This window comes from Zootoca vivipara, chromosome 5 (assembly GCF_963506605.1).
Source record: "Zootoca vivipara chromosome 5, rZooViv1.1, whole genome shotgun sequence".
NCBI lineage: Eukaryota > Metazoa > Chordata > Lepidosauria > Squamata > Lacertidae > Zootoca > Zootoca vivipara.
Genome location: NC_083280.1, coordinates 46,178,988 through 46,199,221, shown reverse-complemented (window position 1 = coordinate 46,199,221; position 20,234 = coordinate 46,178,988). Strand labels below are relative to the sequence as shown.

The 20,234-nt window shown below is 38.0% G+C and overlaps 1 protein-coding gene across 1 annotated transcript in view; it reads right to left on the bottom strand.

Moving 5' to 3' along the window:
* The window catches only part of CFAP58 (cilia and flagella associated protein 58), a 94,164-nt gene that overhangs the window by 8,423 nt on the left and 65,507 nt on the right, over positions 1–20,234 (bottom strand). Inside the window, exon 16 of the mRNA XM_035133533.2 lies at positions 8,055–8,174. Coding sequence (XP_034989424.1) covers positions 8,055–8,174 — 120 coding nt within the window. The remainder of the gene's footprint in view (positions 1–8,054; positions 8,175–20,234) is intronic.

Sequence of the window (20,234 nt, the reverse complement as noted above, 5' to 3'; positions counted from 1 at the left end):
ACAGAAGGAAAACTGTTTTGACGGGGATGTTTAAAAAAAAAACTCATTTAAAAAGGAAATTAAGTCTCGTATGAAAATCTGGCAGCATCTCCAAAGACCCAAGTGGGATGCACATTTATAGCAATAGGCTGTAAATTTATGCTCTAATTAGATTTTCATTTTTTTAATTTTATAAACAAATATTATACCACGAAATGCTAACAACAGTGTTAGGCAATTCATACAATAGCTTTCTTCAGAACTGTATGTGTAAAGAACTCATGGGCATTTCCCAAAAAGCATAGTTCATATGATTCATAAGAATAGCCATGCTAATGGACCACCAAACTTTATGATAGTGGCAGTTTTATTTTCGTTCTGTTTCCTACTGATCCCAACATGGAATTTGCTTTTTTCACAGCTTTCACACACATCTTTACCAAGTTATCCATTATGACCCCAAGTCTCATTCCTAGACAGTCACCATCAGTTCAGATCCCATTAGCATATATGGGAAATTAATAATTTCCCCCCATTGTGCATCACTTTGCTCTTGCTTACATTGAACTGCATTCTCTTTTTATTGCCCATTCAAGCAGTTTAGAGAGATCCTTTTGAAGATCCTCACAGTGCATTTCCATTTTAACCACCTTGAACAATTTGGTGCAATCGGGAAATTTGGCTGCTTCAATGCTAATTCCTAAGCACAGGTCCTAATGCCTATCATTGTGGGAGCTCCACTTTCTACAGCCCTCTGTTGGGAGAACTTGTTCGGTTTCTCATAATTGGTTCTCATGGGAAAATTACAGATTCTTGCTTCACACAATTAACTCAAGACAGTGTCAATTTACTCTTGGCAGAAAGCCAAGGTCTGCCTGGCCTGGCAACAACTCTCTCATTGGTTAATGACCAGCACTGAACTCTGTTATCTAGGAATGCTGGCACAGTTGTTTCTTGTTGGGTGTTAGGAGTAGGAGTGCTGCGTATGGTTGGAGAGAGAGAGAGAGAGAGAGAGAGAGAGAGAGAGAGAGAGAGAGAGAGAGAGAGAGAATTTTTTTTGCTTTGCTTTGTATGCAGAAACTCTGCTGGTTTTATTTTCTTTTAATAAATCCTGTAAATATCCTGTAAATGATCCCAATTATAGGGAGGAAAGAGACATTTGAAATATGGAAGAAGGATTTGAGTAAATTTATATGGGCAGGAAAAGGGGCAAGGATACGGTAAGGTAAGGTAGTAGAGGGGGAGGAAATTATATTAACGGGGGACTTTAACGGGGTCTGGAATGCGGAACTGGATAGAACTAGCAAAGAGAGAAAGAGTAGTGAACTACCAAAGGAATTTCGAGACTTAATAGAGGAGTATGAACTAAAGGACGGCTGGAGAATAAGGAATCCTAAGGAAAAGAAATTCATAAATCGGCAGCCAGACTAGATATGGTGTGGCTATCCACAAACCTGATGTTAAAAATGACAAACAGTGAAATTCTACCAAAATCAATAAGCGATCATAACCCGGTAATGGTAAGTCTGAAAGAGAAAGAAAGAAGGAAAGGTAGGTGGCGAATGGATGAAGGAATACTAAATGATGAGGGGTTCGTCGCAAAGGTGAAAAAGTTACTGACGGAGTTTTTTCAAGTGAATATGAGGGAGGACTTAGACACAACAACAGTTTGGGAGGCGAGCAAAGCCTTTGTGAGGGGCATTTATATTCAACAGAAAAGTAGAATTAATAGAGAGAGGAGGGAAAGAATTAAAAAAATAGAAAAGGAAATAGAAGAAAAGGAGAAGGAATTGGGAAAAAATCCAAAAGATACAATAATAGCAAATCAGATCCAAATTTTACAAAATAGTTTGTCAATGGTGATAGGGAATGAAATTGAAAAAAAGATAAAATGGGCAAAACAAAGACAGTTTGAATTAGGAGGGAAAGCCAGACGCCTTTAATCATGGCAATTGAGGAAAAAACAGGAAAACAGTTTAATCACAAATATTAGAGAGGGAGAGAAAATCTGGACAAAGGGGGAGGATATTCAAAAATGCTTCTGGAAATATTATAAAAATTTATATAAAGAGGTGGATATAAGTGAGAGAAAATTAGATAATTATTTTAGGAATCTAAATCTGATCAAATTAAAAGATGAGGAGAAAAAAGAGTTAAGTATCCCAATATCAAAAGAAGAAATATTTGGTGTAATAAATAAATTAAAACAAGGAAAGTCCCCTGGGACAGATGGATTAGCAAGTCAACATTATAAAACCTTTAAAGATGAATTAATAGAGATATATCAGAAACTTGCTAATGAAATTTTGGAAAAGGGAGTATTTCCCAATTCCTGGCAACAGGCATTTATCGTTTTGCTCCCAAAAGATAATAATAAAAAGGAGGAGGTCGGAAATTTCAGACCCATATCCCTCCTGAATTCGGACTACAAAATTTTTGCGCTGATTTTGGCAAACAGATTAAAGAAAGTATTAAACAGGATATTGGGCAAGGAACAACAGGGATTCTTGCCCAAACGCAAAATGTGCAATAATATGAGAACCCTTTTAGATGCGATTGAGTTCCTTGATTGGAATCCGAGCCGAAAAGTAGCTTTTGTTTTCCTCAACGCTGAGAAAGCGTTTGATAATTTGATTTGGAAATTTATGAAGAAAGCAATGGAGGAGATTGGGATAGAGGGGAATTTTTTAAGGGGAATTAATGTGATATATAAGGAACAATCAGCAAGAATAATAATAAACAGCGAAGTTACAGAAGAATTTGAGATTAAAAAAGGAACGAGACAGGGATGTCCACTGTCCCCCCTCCTATTTATCTTATCAGTAGAGTTTTTGATTAAGGAGATAAAAGAAGAAAGAGATATCAGAGGATTGAAAGTCAGAAAGAGTGAGATCAAACTTAAGGCCTTTGCGGACGATATCTTGATAATATTGGAGGACCCAGCAGATTCCGTGGGAAAGTTGAAACTAAAATTAAAAAATTATGGAGAAATAGCAGGATTTAAGGTCAATACAGGGAAAACAAAAGTGATTGTTAAAAATATGAGGGAAAATGAAGTAAAGGAATTAGAATTGGCTACGGGCTGGGAGGTGGCAAAAAAGGTAAAGTATTTGGGAATAATAGTGACAAAGAATAATGTAGATTTATATGAGAATAATTACAGAAGGTTGTGGAAAGAAATAGGAAGAGATTTAGAGAAATGGGATAATCTACACCTATCAATAATGGGAAGAATTTCAACAATAAAAATGATGATACTGCCAAAAATTCTATTCTTGTTTCAGATGTTACCAATTATCGTGAAAATTGAGATTTTTAATAATTGGAGGAGAGTTTTAAGTAGATTCATTTGGGGCAAAAAGAAACCCAGAATTCAGTTCAAATTATTAACGGATAGCAAAGAGAGGGGAGGATGGGGTGTACCAGATTTAAAACTGTATTATGCCGCAGCAAATTTGTGTTGGGTAAAAGAATGGATCGTGCTAGAGAAGAGAAATATTAGATTTAGAAGGGTTTAGAAACTCTCTTGGTTGGCATGCATATCTTCTACAAGAAAATGAAAAGATCCACAAGGAATTCTCAGACCACGTGATTAAAAATTCATTATTTAAGGTATGGTTGGAATTTAGGAAATTATTAGAACCAAAGACACCGTGGTGGGCATCACCCTTTGAAATGACAGCCCTGTGGGGGGGGGGGGGAGGAAACAAAGAAAAATGGATAACATATCAAGACCTGATAAAAGTGGTAGACAAACAATATATTCTGAAACCATATGAGGAGGTGAAAAATCACTGTGCAAGCTGGTTACAATATATCCAAATAAAAAGTCTGTTTGAAAAACATAAGAAAATTGGATTTCAGGAAAAAAGATCAAAATTACAAGAAATGTTAATTGAAAATGGGGAAAAACAATTGGCAACAATATATAAATTTTTGTTGGAATGGAATCTAAAAGATGAGATAGTTAAAGTTGTTATGGTAAAGTGGGCACAGGACTTTGGTAGAGTTATTGAGTGTACACAGTGGGAGAAATTATGGACAGAAAGTATAAGATTTTCAGCCTGCACAGCGATTAAGGAGAATACAATGAAGATGGTATACAGGTGGCACTTAACGCCAGAAAAAATAGGGAAGATATATAAAAAAGGCTTGAATAAGTGCTGGAAGTGCCATGAACAAATTGGAACGTATCTGCATTGCTGGTGGCAGTGTAAAAAACTACAAAGGTTTTGGAATATAATTTATGAGAAGTTAAGGAGGATGTTAAAGTGCACATTTGAAAAAACCCCAGAGCTGTTCTTACTAAGCATGATACCTGAAGGTATACCCAAAGATAGGAGGAACATCTTACTATACGCGGTGGCAGCGGCAAGGACCCTTATAGCACAGAGATGGAAGGGGGAGGAGACACCGACAGTATGGGACTGGCAAAATAAAGTAATTGAGCATATGAACTTAGCAAAGATGACAGCGTATATAAGAAACACCCGAAACAAAAAATCCAAAGTGAGTGGAAACTATTAGAGGAATATTTAATGAAGGAGGGATTAAAATCGGAGTTGGTGATATGCTTAAACTAAGAACCGTACAAAGAGACAATGTATGCTAGGTTAAAGTAGGTAAATCTATCCGGAAATGACCGGAGATGGAACATAACAAGTTAAGGGAGGAGTATATTATAAGATAACAGTAGACAGACAATCGGAAGTATTTCTATTTCTATTTTTACTTTTATGTGTATCTGTACTTTTCATTATTTGTATTTTTTTTTCTTGTTTATGTTTTTTGTATATTATGCTTAATAATAGATGCTTGAGTTATGTGGTGAGTGTTTAGAGTTTTGAGTTAGTATATATATATGCATGTATGTGTGTGTATATGTGTATATATATATATATATATATATATATATATACATATATATATATATATATAATTGTTGGACCAGTATATCTCTGTTAGTATGTTTGGAATTATAATTTTTGTATGCATGGATAGGTTTTGCTCAGAGTTTTGGTTTATGTAAATTTATGTATAATGATTTCTTACTTTTTCTCTTTTTTCCTTTTATGGTTTTTTGGATTTTCCTTTTGTGTCTTTTCTTTTTTTCTTATTCGTTCTCTTTTAATATGTAATTTTAAAAATTATGAAATAAAAGATTTTAAAAACTAAAAAAAAATTTAAAAAAAGAAAAGAAAAGGGGCAAGGATACAATTTAAATTATTAACTGACACAAAAGAGCGAGGAGGCTGGGGAATGCCGGACCTTAAATTATATCATGCGGCAGCGGGAATGTGTTGGATTAGAGCAGGCATCCCCAAACTGCGGCCCTCCAGACGTTTTGGCCTACAACTCCCATATTCCCTAGCTAACAGGACCAGTGGTTGGGGAAGATGGGAATTGTAGTCCAAAACATCTGGAGGGCCAAAGTTTGGGGATGCCTAGATTAGAGAATGGATTGAACTGGATAATAAAGAATTGTTAAATATAGAAGGTTTTAGGAACAACCAGGGATGGCACGCTTATCTGCTGGAGGAGAAAAAGGGGGGATATAAGGAGTTTACGGACCACGTTATTAAAAAATCCTTATTAAAGATCTGGAAGGAACATAAAGAAATTCTAGAACCAAAAATACCCAAGTGGGCCTCCCCCCTTGAGATGACGTCCTTATTTAGCAAAACCAAAGAAGGGAAATGGCCAACGTATCGAGAGCTCTTAGTAAAAGAGAATGAACAACTAAAATTAAAATCATACCAACAATTAAAAGAACATTGCACAAGCAAAGTTTATTCCAGAGACACAAAGAGATTGGATTCCAAGAAGGGAAATCTAAATTGGAGGAATCCCTGATAACAAACAAAGAAAAATCATTAGCCAAAATATATAACTATCTCTTGGAATGGGAATTGAAAGATTAATTGGTAAAGACAACTATGATAAAGTGGGCACAAGACATCGGGAGACCCATCTATAGTAACCAGTGGGAAAAATTGTGGAAAGAAGGGATGAATTTCACGGCATGTACGGGAATAAAAGAAAATATGTTAAAGTAAATGTATAGGTGGCATATTACCCCAGAAAAAATTGCAAAAATCTATAATAGAAATTCGAACAAATGCTGGAAATGCCAGGAAGAGATTGGAAATTATTATCATTGTTGGTGGCAGTGTAGTAAGATCAAAGAATTTTGGAATTTGATATATGAAAAGTTAAAGAAAATGTTAAAAACAACATTTGATAAAAAACCAGAGATATTTTTGCTAAGTATGGTACCAGAAAATTTCCCCAAAGATAGGGTAAATATCCTCCTCTATGCGGGTGCGGCAGCCAGACTCCTGATAGCCCAGAATTGGAAAGGGGGAAAAGTCCCGACTGTATTGGAATGGCAGGAGAAATTAGTAGAATTTATGAATCTCTCTAAAATGACAGCAGCAATCAGAAATAACCCCAAACAGAGCTGTAAAAAGGAATGGAAATATGTTGAGGACTACTTGAAAAAAGAAGGAATGAATATCGACTTGGTGATCTGCTTAGATTGAAAGATATGAAGGGGAATATAGGATATATAGGAATATACAGGAAATATGTGTAGATATAAAATTAGGTAAGCAAAGAGAAAGAAATTTAACAAAGGAAAGCGGTACGCAAGCAATGGGAAGCATTCTTTTCTTTTTTATCTTGTGTTTTGTTTTCGATTTTGTTTTTATTTTTCTCTTTAGTTCTTTTTTCTCCTTTATGCTTAAATTGTATTATTATACTATATCTGTATTATATTATGATTTGTGTTATATTATGATTTGTATAGTTTATGGTTTTTTTCTTGGGTTTTTTCCCCCCTTTTTTGTCTTTTTGGTATAATTAGCTTGGTTTTGTTTTTGTTTTGATTTGATGTATCATTTTAAGAAATCGAAATAAAGATTGTTTTATTTTAAAAAAAAATCCTGTAAATAGTTACTCTGCGTCTAGCCAACTAGTCATTTCCACCTCAACTAGCTTCTGCGTTGTGCAGGAAAACTCTGCTACGTTTGGGCTAAAACCACTAGAGCTATGCCTGACACTTCAAAATTCTAAGAGAACTGTCCATTTATTCCTACACTCTGCTTCCTGTTTCTTATCCAGTTACTGATTAATAACAGGACTTTTAGTCATTCCATAACTGCTAAGCTTACTCAGGAGCCTTTGGTGAGGTATTGTTTCAAAAGTATACAATATCAACAGGTTCACCTCTACCAATACATTTGCTGACACTCTCAAAAAACTCTAAAAGGTTAGTGGTACAAGAACATAAGAAAAGACTGCAGGATCAGGTGAAAGTTCCATATAGTTCAGCACTCTGTAGTCCGGGTGGCCAACGAGCCCAGGGAAAGCCCACAAGCAGTGCAACTGCATTCTCTCTACCCAACAGCTGGTATTCAGAGATATAAAGGTAAAGGTACCCCTGACCTTTAGGTCCAGTTGCGGACGACTCTGGGGTTGTGTGCTCATCTCGCTCTATAGGCCGAGGGAGCCAGAGTTTGTCCGCAGACAGTTTTTCCATGTCATGTGGCCATCATGACTAAGCTGCTTCTGGCGAACCAGAGCAGTGCACGAAAACACTGTTTAGCTTCCCGCCGGAGCAGTATCTATTTATCTACTTGCACTTTGACATGCTTTTGAACTGCTAGGTGGGCAGGAGCTGAGACCAAACAATGGGAGCTCACCCCGTGGCAGGGATTCGAACTGCCAACCTTCCAATCGGCAAGCCCTAGGCTCAGTGGTTTAGACCACAGTGCCACCCGTGAGGCATACTGCCTCTGAAAAAGACTTCTGCTTGATATGTTACTCAGAAGAATTCTGCCTCTGAATTTGGAGATCCCATTTACCTTCCTGGGGTGAAAACATACTTGTAGTTCTATTCTTAAAGTACTTATACATGAATTAAGAAGTATACCTCCAGGTTCAAAAGATTTTTCAGAACACAAGTCCTTATGTCCCTGACAATAATGATTTCCTACTTCCTGGGGCTGGGGAGTACAATCTATCTATTTCTACACTTACTATTTATATAATGAATTACTGGAAATGACTCTTACTTTAAGTTGCTTGGTCTTCTCCCGCAGAGTGTGCCGATACAACTGCAACTGTTCTGCTGCTTCTGGTCCAGGCTGACGGGCCAAGAGGTGCTTCAGCTCTACATACAGTTTCTCCTTCTCCTAGGAGACAAGGTGAGATGAAACCAATTTGGAAGTTACGCTTGTCCACTTGCCACCTTAGAATATACCAGTATGTAAGGAGAGGGAATGCAAAGACATGAGAACAGAAATATAAAAACAATCCAGACCATAAAGATTTTCATAAGCTAACTATTTTTGTTTAGCAGTGTTGCTTTACTTCTTCTCAAATAAAAAATCTTATCTGCTATCTTAGTAAATATGGTTTAACCATGAATCAATTCCTCCAACAAGTGAGTCCACTTATACCGATGAATCTATTTTGCACCAAGTGGCTACCAGCAAGCATATGAAAATGTTGCACAGTTTATTAATTAAAAATGTAAATCACGCTGTAAGACAGTAATGAGGTAATCCTTTCTAATTTTCATAAGGTTTTACAGTTTATAAACTGATCATTCTAAGATATTATTTTATTTATATTTTTATCTTAAAACATTTGCTCTGCTACTCAGTATCATAGTGCTTTTAAACCAGCCTGCAAGAATAATTATATATAACATATATAACAATTAGCCAAGCACTAATATTCCAAAAACCCAAGAAAGCTAACAACATAATTAGAACAGAGAAGCACAGATTTAACAACCACCATACAAATACATAATTATATGGATAACTCATAGGCACAACACAGAACTTTTATCAAGAGCATATGCGAAAATACAAACATGCTGGCCTATAATGCTGATTCAAGCAAAATAGAAAAGTTTTGCATCTTTTCACTGTTAATTTGAGCTGAATTTTTAGTCTCTTTCACTATCATTTTGCATCTAACAAAGTACGGCACATGCATCTCAAACCATATGGTTCTACTTTTGCAGGTGTTCATGTTTATTGAGGTGGCTAGTGCAGAACTCAAGGTTTGAGTTCACTGACTGCAGTTGCTCTTTCGCATACACTGCTGAATATAAATTCAAATTCAATCCTTTGTTGTAATTTTTAAATTGATTTTATTATCTTTGAGGGCTTTTCAGATAATCAAGCTGTGTGAAAATTCTATAAAATAAATAATAATCCTAGCCACTGACATTTTTTTCATGTTCATCTTGCAACATGCTTAAGATTTGCATTACCAAATCCACTACTAATATACCAGTATTCTATACTTAGTTACAATCACCTGCTCAAAATTAATATTCTGTTGAAACAACATGTTTGAAATAGGAAATGATGTACTAACAAAACTGATTTAGTCTTCCCTAATTTTTATGATCTTGATCCTGCCCTTTCTTCAAGGAATCTAGGCAATTATTTGAAAGAGAGGTTAATACAGTGATTATTACAAACTACAGAAAGTAATATGTTAGTGCTGTAAAACCTGCCCTCACTATATAGTTTTTGACAAATGCTGAAGACACACTTTACCCTGGCCATTGACACTATGCTTTTGGCACCCACACTATTTGTGATTGCAATTTGTTTTAAACTCTTTGTGCTGTATTTTAAATTGTTGTGACCCACCAGAGTGAAAGCCTGGTAGTAAGATGATGATGGTGGTGGTGGTGGTGTTGGTGATGGTGATATTATAGTGTAGAGCAGGCATCCCTAAACTGCGGCCCTCCAGATGTTTTGGCCTACAACTCCCATGATCCCTAGCTAACAGGACCAGTCGCTGGGGAAGATGGGAATTGTAGTCCAAAACATCTGGAGGGCTGAAGTTTGGGGATGTCTGGTGTATAGAATTCTTGTATGGGTAGGAATCCATACACCTACAAAACCTTTGGGTTTTGGCCACTGTTGTATCCCAGTTTACTTAGACATTTTTTACAACTATCAAAAAGAGTGCCAGCAATTATTTCACCAAAAGTCACCAAATCTGGTCTCTCTTCCATCCTACACAAAGTTCTTTTAGTTTTGGGCTTCCTGTTTCCGGTGCGCCAGGAATGGAGTTTTTCCCAACACCATGGGAGAGAGACAGACAGAGATAATCAGATAATGATGCAGGAATTTCATTATCTGCATTCCTCTTCGGTTGGAAGAGGAACCAGGCTCTCATCTGCCGTTTGCCTGGCGGTCTACTGGGTGCCTGGAGCTCTCTGGCTGCTGTGAGCCCCCCCCCCCAATCCTGTCCCTGGAAGTACAGGTTATCCTGTTCATTGGACGTTAATTGGAGTAAACTACAGGTGCATGCCAACCTAGCAGTTCAAAAGCACGTCAAAGTGCAAGTAGTTAAAATAGGTACCACTCCGGCAGGAAGGTAAAGTGTTTCCGTGTGCTGCTCTGGTTCGCCAGAAGCGGCTTAGTCATGCTGGCCACATTACCTGGAAGCTGTATGCCGACTCCCTCAGCCAATAAAGCGAGATGAGCACCACAACCCCAGAGTCGGTCACGACTGGACCTAATGGTCAGGGGTCCCTTTACCTTTACCTTTACAGGTGCATGCCAGTGACAATGAGATAAGAAACTGCAAATGCAACCCAGCTACAAGAATGTGAAAGGTTTGGATTGAGAGCAGATCTCATTCAGTGAAAGAGATGGTGAGCGGAAGGGAGCCAACGGTTTGCTTACTTAAGGTTTTTCTCTACATTTATGATACGGCAACCCCCACCACAGATTGCAAGATTTATTTTAAAAATCTGCACAAGTGAAGATGGAATAAATTTGAATAGAATATGGAATTTAACAAAATTGGAACTGCGTATGTGAGAGAAAGGAACTGGGGGGGGGGGGAAACGCTATGCTTTGAAAATATAGAGCAACATCCACCCTAATCTCCATTATCCACAACGGAATGTGTTTGAGATAAGGATAAATGGTCATAAATCAGTGGCAGGGAGGAAATAAGCCCACCAGTTGCGAGAATATAATTTTTTGGATTAACTGTCTGAAGTTTGGATTCAGACGATTCTTGCTAGGCTGGAAAAATGGTGAAGATGGCTTGTTTTCTGGAAGCCGAATCACGGGATGAAGCGATGCAGTGACTTTTGGAAACTGTGAGATAACAGCTTCTCCCAAGACATCACGGGAACCATCAACAGTTGCAGGAATAACAGATACACCACCATATATGGATGGGAAAACATCATGGGAAAAATTGTCACATGCAGGAAAGAATAAGGATTACAGCTAAAGTTCCTCACTTGAAATTACCTATTATGCCAACACCAATTGAAATCACAAGATTGTAGCTGTTATATAAGGGATTATTATATCTGAATGGAATGGAATGGAAATTATTAACATTTTGGAATGCAGAAAAAATGTAGAAGAATGAACTCATCAACTACCATGCGAGGTGGCTAGTTTAATTAAATTGTATAATTTGACATACAAATATTTGGCGTTAATAATTGTATTAATTTGATAAAATTGGTATTGTTATAATGAGGCTGTTATTGGAATGAAATCAGAAAATCAATAAAAAATATTTATAAAAAAAACCAGTTCTTCTAGTTTCTCCTTGAAATGATAGATGCCATAGCTCAATGCTTTGTTCAACACTTTGCTGGAAGAAAGTCTTTCATCTTTGTCACTGATCTTTTCATTCACATTTTGCATGGATTCTTTCTGCTTTAAATCCAGTCTCATTTTGCAATATTGGACAATGTCCTTACAATGTTCAAACAAAGTAGCTGCATCTTTCATGATTTGCTTTGTGGCTGGCTAATCGGAAACTGAAAAGCAACATGACAGAGCAGAAAATACAATTGCTGAATGATGTCAAATATGCTTAAGGCCTTTTTAAAATTGCTTTGAATTTTTCTTTTTGTTTGTGTATACAGGAGAAACATTTTATTGCTGTTCACAAAACTATGCATATTTTTGTATCACTAACTGTCATAGGCTCCAGAGAGGTGCACTTCAAACCCCAACCCAAGAAAAACAAAGAAACTCTAGGAGTAAGTTGCAATTTACTATTTCTTTATCCCAGTTGGAATCTGTATTGGGTTTTAAATAGCTTTCATATGTGTAACGTTCAGCTGTTTTTATATAAATGTGTGTGTGTGTGCGTGTAGGTTTTGTGACGTTGCTGCTAGATGCTTCATAGGAGGTGATTAATAAATGAAATAAGTGATATGTTGTGAACCACCTGTTATCTCTGGATGAAGGCAAAAATCTCAGGATGATATGTGCAAGAATCAGGAGTAAATATAGCTCTGCTCAGACCTCACTCAGAGTACTATGTGAATTTGCAGCATAACAGTTCAAGGAGGATGTTGATGAACTAGAAAAGATTCAAAAGACAGCAGATTATAAACAGTCTAAAATGCAAGCCATAGAATTATGGGGAATGTTGTGCTTTGATTGGAGTGGGGAAAGGGGGTTAAGTTGACTTCTGTGGTATTTAAAATGTTGTTAATGAAGATGAACAGTTGCTCAGCATTTTCTATAAGGATAGAGCATAAAGCAATGGATTTGGAGTACCAGAGTGGGTACAGACAATAGCAGTTTAGGAACAGTCTAGGGAAGCTGTGAAAATTTCTTCTCCTGTAATTTTTATTAAGAGATTGGGCATATGTTATTCGCTAGAGGGCATATGTGATCCCCTCCAATTCTAAGATTCTGCAATTTAAAGAATGTAGCTAAAACCAAGTGGAAAGGGTTTATTGGCTCTTGAAAAGGTTATTATGAAGAAGACTAATTCTGCATTCGGACAGAAGCACAGATTTTTCAAATGAAGCTCTGACGTGTCTTTGAAAGCCAATAGAGGGCCAAACAGATGCAACTAGCAAGAGCTGATATATGTTATTCAATAAAATCAAAAGGTCTTGGGAAATTAAATAGCAAAGGCATGGCATGGCTTAGAAATGGCTTAGGTGCTAGAAAACAAAGAAACAGAATGGTCTCAGTGGCTTCAGAATGCCTCTTCACATGGCTTCCTTCCAGTTACAATTTCTTCATGGAGCAGGAAAAAACCAAAAACGGTCCCCAGATTTTATCTGCAAAACCCAAAAGTGTTCGTTTATGACAGATGGGTTATCATCGGCATGCAATTGCTATATTGGATCAGACCAGTGGTCTGTCAAACCCAGAGTTTTTTTCTTTGAACAGTGGCCAATGCCAGATTATGCTGTGAAAGAGCACAGCAATGGGGTATTTTTTTAAAATCTAGTATTTATTCATTTAGTCCTTTGGAAGCTGAACTGAAAAATGGAGAATAATCACTTTTCCTTCCACCATAAAAAACATTTCCCCTTTTTTTCTAGGGCAAAGTAATTAGTTGTTGCTGTTGTTTTTAAGGGGATACCCCAGACACAAACTGAGAAGTCTACACCACTGAACCTTGTACTTCGATGGTGACTGCACTCCATTGTGAGCCTCTTCAAAGCCCCAACTGGCTGCTGCTTTTGCATACTTTCCCCCCTTCAAATACACCTTATTCTTCCTAGCAAGAGTGACCTAATCACAAATCCTGTCTGATTTCGATACATGACATTACTAATGGTAAACAAAGTCCTAAAAGGCATTACGCCCTTCTGAATTAGCTATCATTGTATTATAGAGAAAGCTGGTTTTTAAATCATGTGAATGATGCTGAAGTGACAGTCAATTGGGACTTCCAATACAAGCCAACAGGTCTGAAAAATATAAGCTTGAGGGTGGTCTTTTGGGAAACTTTGTGGGTCTCCCCAAAGTTTTGTGTGTGTGTGTGTGTGTGTGCGCGCGCGCACGCACGTGCACTGAAAATGGTTGCTAGATAGGATTTCAACCGAATGAATACTTAAACAAAAAACGTCCTCTTCTTTTCCATTGATGTTATTCTTTTAAGAAATCAGTAGCGATATCTTGCCCTTCTATCAAGCTTTAAAGGGGCGATATCCATTGTTAGTCATACTCAAAAATAACCATGGAAGTCAATGGAGTTAAAGAACCCATTTCTGTTAATTTCAGTGGGTCTACTCCAAATATGACTTAGTCACTAACCTAGAATCCCAGAATCTGTCTTAATACAGGTTTGGCACTTCATCAGAGGATTTCTGTACTATTGCAATTGTCTGTTAGAAATGAAGCCCTAAACTACTAGTTTCTGGATTACCTTAAAAAAATAAGTACAGCACAGTAAACAGACAAATATGTTGGGAATCTGTCAGTACCATAAATGACTCAGAAATACAAGAGAAAAGAATGGTAATGTTAAAAGGGACATCCTTGACCAATTTTTTATTGTTTTACTTGATGTATTTAACTGGTAATGAGTTTCAGACTCGCATTTCCGTAGAAAGCTTTGCATCATGATACTTCAACCAGAAAGAAAGAAAAGTATTTTAAGTGGAGATGTAGAAGAAAAAAGATTGAACCCACATGGATATTTTGCTTCACATTTAAGCTGCCTTTGCTGATCATCCTCTTTGCCTGCTTTTCTTGCTACTATGTAGCACTATAAGTCTTCCTGCCAGACTCCTGGGTGTGAATAAAAAGAATTGTAGGGGAAAAAATCTATCTACTGTACACATACTTCTAGTTAATCACTTAATTGCATGGAGTGTGGCCAATATTTTCAAAAGCAAATCATGATCTTGAAGCCTGGAGCCAGAGAGACTGCACTTGTGATGAATAAAACTTACCTATTTTTTTACTTTTTGGTATCCATGAACAAAGACACCAAAATAAAATGAAAAAATATCAATATCATTTACAAGATACACTTTCACAATACAACCTTCATAATTATTACAGCGACTACTGTTTTGAAATTATTCCACAACAAAAACCACTAGTATACTCGTAGGTGAAATTTCATTATGCAATTCAAAATGGGATCAATTCAAACTGTTTTTCACGCTGTTGGCTTTCCCATTACTTGTGACTATAGAAGATGGCAGCTGTTTTCACAATCAAGCATGTCCCAGCCTTGAATGTTGTACATGTTTGTATTTTGTAAGAGGGCCCTGCTAATATGAATAAATAAGGAGCTGTTGATAGACCGCTGTTCTTATTTGCAATTGGTTTCCAATTTATTTCTCTCGTAACCCTCAATAAGGGCCAACCAAGTCCTCTGAACATTGTGCAATGGAGTGGATAATAACCCCATTTAGAGACAATGCATACATTTCTATTAGAAAGAGAAATCTATCCTATGCAGCTGAAACTGGTTTCCTCTCCAATGTGTATTACTGCCATCATATAGCAGCACCAGAACCACCTGTCTTGTATTACACCCATTATCATTCTCACTAAACAGTGTCTATTTCTTTTAAGTCTTGTCATTTAATTTGTCACTAAGTTAAGATCACCAAATGTCAGGGAAACATCAAAAGGGAGCCCATTATGCTTAATTCTTTCTTCTTCAAAGAAGAAGCAAAATGTATGTTAACAGTGGTCATTTGCCTACATTCTGCTACTGTATTCCAGCAAGCCAGAAGTTGCACAGAACAAGGCGGACAGGAATCCTGAATCCCATTTGACAGAGTTTATCTTTCCAATTTACTTAAAAGCAAATGCAACCAAAATTATAGATACTAAAGAAGTTTGGTGTCTCTCTGTGTGCAGGCTGAAAGGCAAATCTCCTCCTCTTAAAAAAAGAAGCACCAAATTAAGTGAGTCCCATACCCATTCTAGCTTGGATATAGCTTGAAGAGGGGTTTGCCTCCAATCCCCAACTCTCACCTTCCTGCTTCAAAGGCAAACCACCCCATTTTTTTTAACAAAAGTGGCAAAAAAGGCTCATTAACTCCATCCTATATTTGAAACAATACCCCAGAGCATGGGTAGGCAAACTAAGGCCTGGGGGCCGAATCCGGCCCTATCGCCTTCTAAAACCGGCCTGCGGACGGTCCAGGAATCAGCATGTTTTTACTTGACTAGAATGTGTCATTTTATTTAAAATGCATCTATGGGTTATTTGTGGGGCATAGGAATTCGCTCATATTTTTTTCAAAATATAGCCCAGCCCCCCACAAGGTCTGAGGGATAGTGGACCGGCCCCCTGCTGAAAAAAATTGTTGACCCCTGCCCCAGAGCATGCTGGAGGCTTTGAACATTTGACATGTCTGCACAGCGAACATGGAGACCTCTTCCCCCATAAATATACTCTTGTGTTCCCTTCTGGCTTCAGAATGCCCATAGCTTGGACATTCATTCACAAGGTTCTACAGCAGGCATCCCCAAACTGCAGCCCTCCAGATGTTTTGGCCTACAACTCCCATGATCCCTAGCTAACAGGACCAGTGGTCAGGGAAGATGGGAATTGTAGTCCAAAACATATGGAGGGCCGCAGTTTGGGGATGCCTGTTCTACAGTATTAAATATTTTCATTATTTGGATGTTTTATGCCACTTTGCTTCTCTAAAGGCTGACTTATTGCTGCTCAACATTTATGAGAAAAAAATAACATAGGTTGTTCCAAATTAAAATGCCAGTTATCCCTGAATGAAAGTTCCTATTCAGATTTAAGTAAACATAACATGCCCTCTGATCATAAGATGGTCTGTCCCAAGCCAAATGCAGCTCATCTTTAAAATTAGTTGTTTACTAAAGTAAAACAAAGCCTATTAATTAGAGAATCATTGCAGAGCAATGTACACCCTATAAACATTAAATTAAAACAGAGTAACAGTGTTCTCATTAGGGGGCTTAAAATAAAATACAAAAAATGTAATAGCCAAGTACGCAGCATAGCTGCCAAGTATCCCGTATCCGCCGGGAAAACCCCTTTTTTCTTACCGTTTCCCGGCGGTCTCCCGTTTGGCGGAAAATCCCGGCATTGTCCCTTTAATTTGCTTCTTCCCGGCGACAATTTTTCTGGTGCCGCTTTGCCCTTCTATGGGCACCAGAAAATGGCGGCGCCGGCGCCGGAAGTCGCTTCCGCGCATGACCGGAAGTTGCGTGACGCGACTTCCGGTTGCGATTTGCCCTTCTATGGGCATCAGAAAATGGCGGCGCCGGCGTCGGAAGTCGCTTTTACGTGTTTCCAGTCATGCGCGGAAGCAACTTCCGGCGCTGGCGCCGCCATTTTCTGGTGCCCATAGAAGGGCGAAGCGCCACCGGAAGTTGCGTCACGTAACTTCCGGTCATGCGCACGCTGCCGATCCCGGATCTTTACGATCCGGACTTGGCAGCTATGGTACGCAGATTCCTTTATATGTTGATGTCTGCCCTATTCCTTTGAAAAAGGATGGGCTGTATGCACAATTGAATAAATTAATGATGAACTATGAGAAGGGGGACATAACAAAGTGGATCACCATAAAATACCCGGAGAAATGCAGACTGCTGTTAACAATCAGGACAGAGCAAAGATAAATGAAACAGTACATAGAGAAGGGCCACAGTAGAGACCCTATATCCTTGATAGACTCCTACCCCATTCCCATAGTAAATAATGCTTATGAGAACTGCACATCAAGGAGGGGACTCAGAATGAGGGTTTGAGGCTTTTCAGCATTTCTGCCAGTGTATATTATTTGTATAAATAAACCTTAGGGTTATTTTTAGCAAATCCTGCCAGCCTGTAAGATTTGTTTTTCCAGTAATGCTCAAAGAAGCCCATGGATCTGCCTCCAGGCTAAACCATGACAACATATTTCTGAACCTGTCACTCCATTAATTTTAATATTTTGTGTTTCCTTCTTCTGAATGTGAACTAGCTGCCGTCTTAATCAGATTTTGGTCCTACTAGTGCCTTGCATGAAACAAATTCAGGATACAGAATTTCAGCTACCAAGTTGCACACGTGGGTTGATGGAGGATAATGTAACCCAGGTCATTGATCTCTGCTGTACAACGCAGGCCTGAACAACTTGTGACCCACAAATAGTGTCAGTTCTTGGAATAAATAAAAGAATTATAATATTGGGTAGGATCCAGAGTGGAACCTTTCAGCAAAGAAACAGAACTTCCAGGAAAAAACTCTGTACTGCAGCATATGTTTACCTGTCCACTACCACCTAGCAACACAGGCCAGCACTAAAAGCTCTCACCGCAATCCAGACTACAATTCCATGGCAAGCAGAAAAGGAGAGAGAGAAAAGACTAGAAGTCTTACACTAAATATATCATTCATTTGCAGTGGAACACTACATTTGCTGCTTGCTCACTTTGATCACTCTTCCCAAGCCAAGTTGATTATCAAAGGCCACTATCTCAAGCCTTATGAACTGCATGCTCTTGTAGTCCTCTTCTTACAGATAACAGAATGCTGCCCAGGGAAACACCAATGCAGCAGCTAACAATTCTGAATACACAAGGGTGTTCACTTTTGTGGGTTTTTTTTCCTGAGTCAGGCCGTTGCACTAGTCTAGAAAATGGCACAAGTGCTAACCCTGTCATTAGGAAGCCCAGTCTGTCATTTTAACTAGAGATGATCAACAGTCTCACTCCTAATGAAGATTTATTCACCGTCCAAGTAGTCACATTACAATTCTAGTCCTCCAATGCTGCTGTCTTGGTTACATATTTCAGAAATAACTAGATCCTTGTTAAACACCAAGAACCTCTCACTACATTTTGCAAATCCCTGCTATATATTTCTTCTGCTTTTCATGCAGAAATGTGCACTACATATCTTTGTAAAATGTATTTTTTGTTTTACTTGTTCTTGGACAACTGCAGGTCACTGCAAACAAAAGTAATCTTTTATGCTGTCTTTTATCTATATGGTGGAACATTCAATGAAGCATTTGTCTATATAAATATCAGCTATTAACAAATGCACAGACTGCACAAACATTTTTGTGCATGCTATCAAGCATATTAGATGTTAATTATCCCCTATCAGTCCAACATCAGTCTCCCCAGAATTCTCATCATCATTTCAGATCACATTAGAACCCAAAACTGCTTCTCACGTTTTTCTTTAGCAACTACCATCCTAAACTAATATTTCAGCACGCTCTGCTTGGTGGTAGATACAACTTCTAGAATAATTCTGAATTTATAGCAAATAGAAAGAGCCAGAACTGCTGCTATTCATCGGAGACTGAGACTAATGTCATAATCAAGGTTCCAGAGATAAGAGCAGAATTTTAACAGAAAGTTTAAAATATTTTAAAAGCTGTGCTGCTTATTGTTCTAAAAAGGGTCCTAAAACTTTTAATCTTACAAAGACTTTAATTGCAATTAGTGGAAGAATTACAGTGAGGTTTGACATTGCATTGATGAGGAAAACAAAAGTCAGTTACTCTGCTTTGAGGGTTTCATGTTTATTGGCATTATAACCAAAATGTCAACTACTACACTACACTGAACTCCAGAACTATTTGTTTATGATGTCACGAAGAAGTGAAAATTCCAAGTGGGCTAAGAACCCTTCTGGGAGATGTTACATAGGAAGCTGATACTAGTTTAAATGCAACAATGTATAGCCCTGTTCAGTTTACTTCTATGAGCACAGTGAGGTTGTTTTCTTCTTTTTTAAGTTTTCACATAATAAGAACATTTTCAGCTCAGGATGCCTATGATGAAATGTTTTATGAGGCATATGAAAAATTAGCATACAGTAACCTTCACTTTTTTCTTTTCTTTTACAACAATGGGGAAAAGTTGCCTTAAGCTTTCCAAGATAGCAGCAATATGGATGTTCTCAATAAACTCTTCTTAAAAGGTCTTTCACTTGTGATAAATTTCAGCAAACGCTTCTGAAAGCTGCAACGTTTCAGTTCATATAAATCAGGAAGTCCATGAGCTTCACTCATTGTCATGTGTGTGCCATATTTGGCTTCCTTTTTAAAAGCTATCCCAATTTCCTTGATCAGCATTGAAAAATCATATTCTACAGAAGAGCAAAGACTCTTTGAGCAAAGAGACTGAACCTTCGACCTTTATGTTTCTTATTTTGCTTCCTATCTAGAAGCCTTCCTTTATGCCTACACCTTGGACTTATTTGGTCAGCTGCAGCCCCTTCCTGTTCCGAAAAGCTGTCTCTGTGACTTTCTGCGCCTGTTTGGGCTTCCAGCCTGCTCTCCATTCCTCCCTTATCAGCCAGTCATCCAAGGTCAGCAGGAGTCGACACTGGCAGCTGTGGGCTCTCCTGTGCCGGCTTGAACACCCAGCCCCCCTGTTCCTGACTGCATTCTGCAGCCAGCTGCGAGATTACACTTGGAGCTGGTGTGTTCGTGACATGCAAGCATCATCCTTTGCTAGGTTTTCTGTTTTAACAGT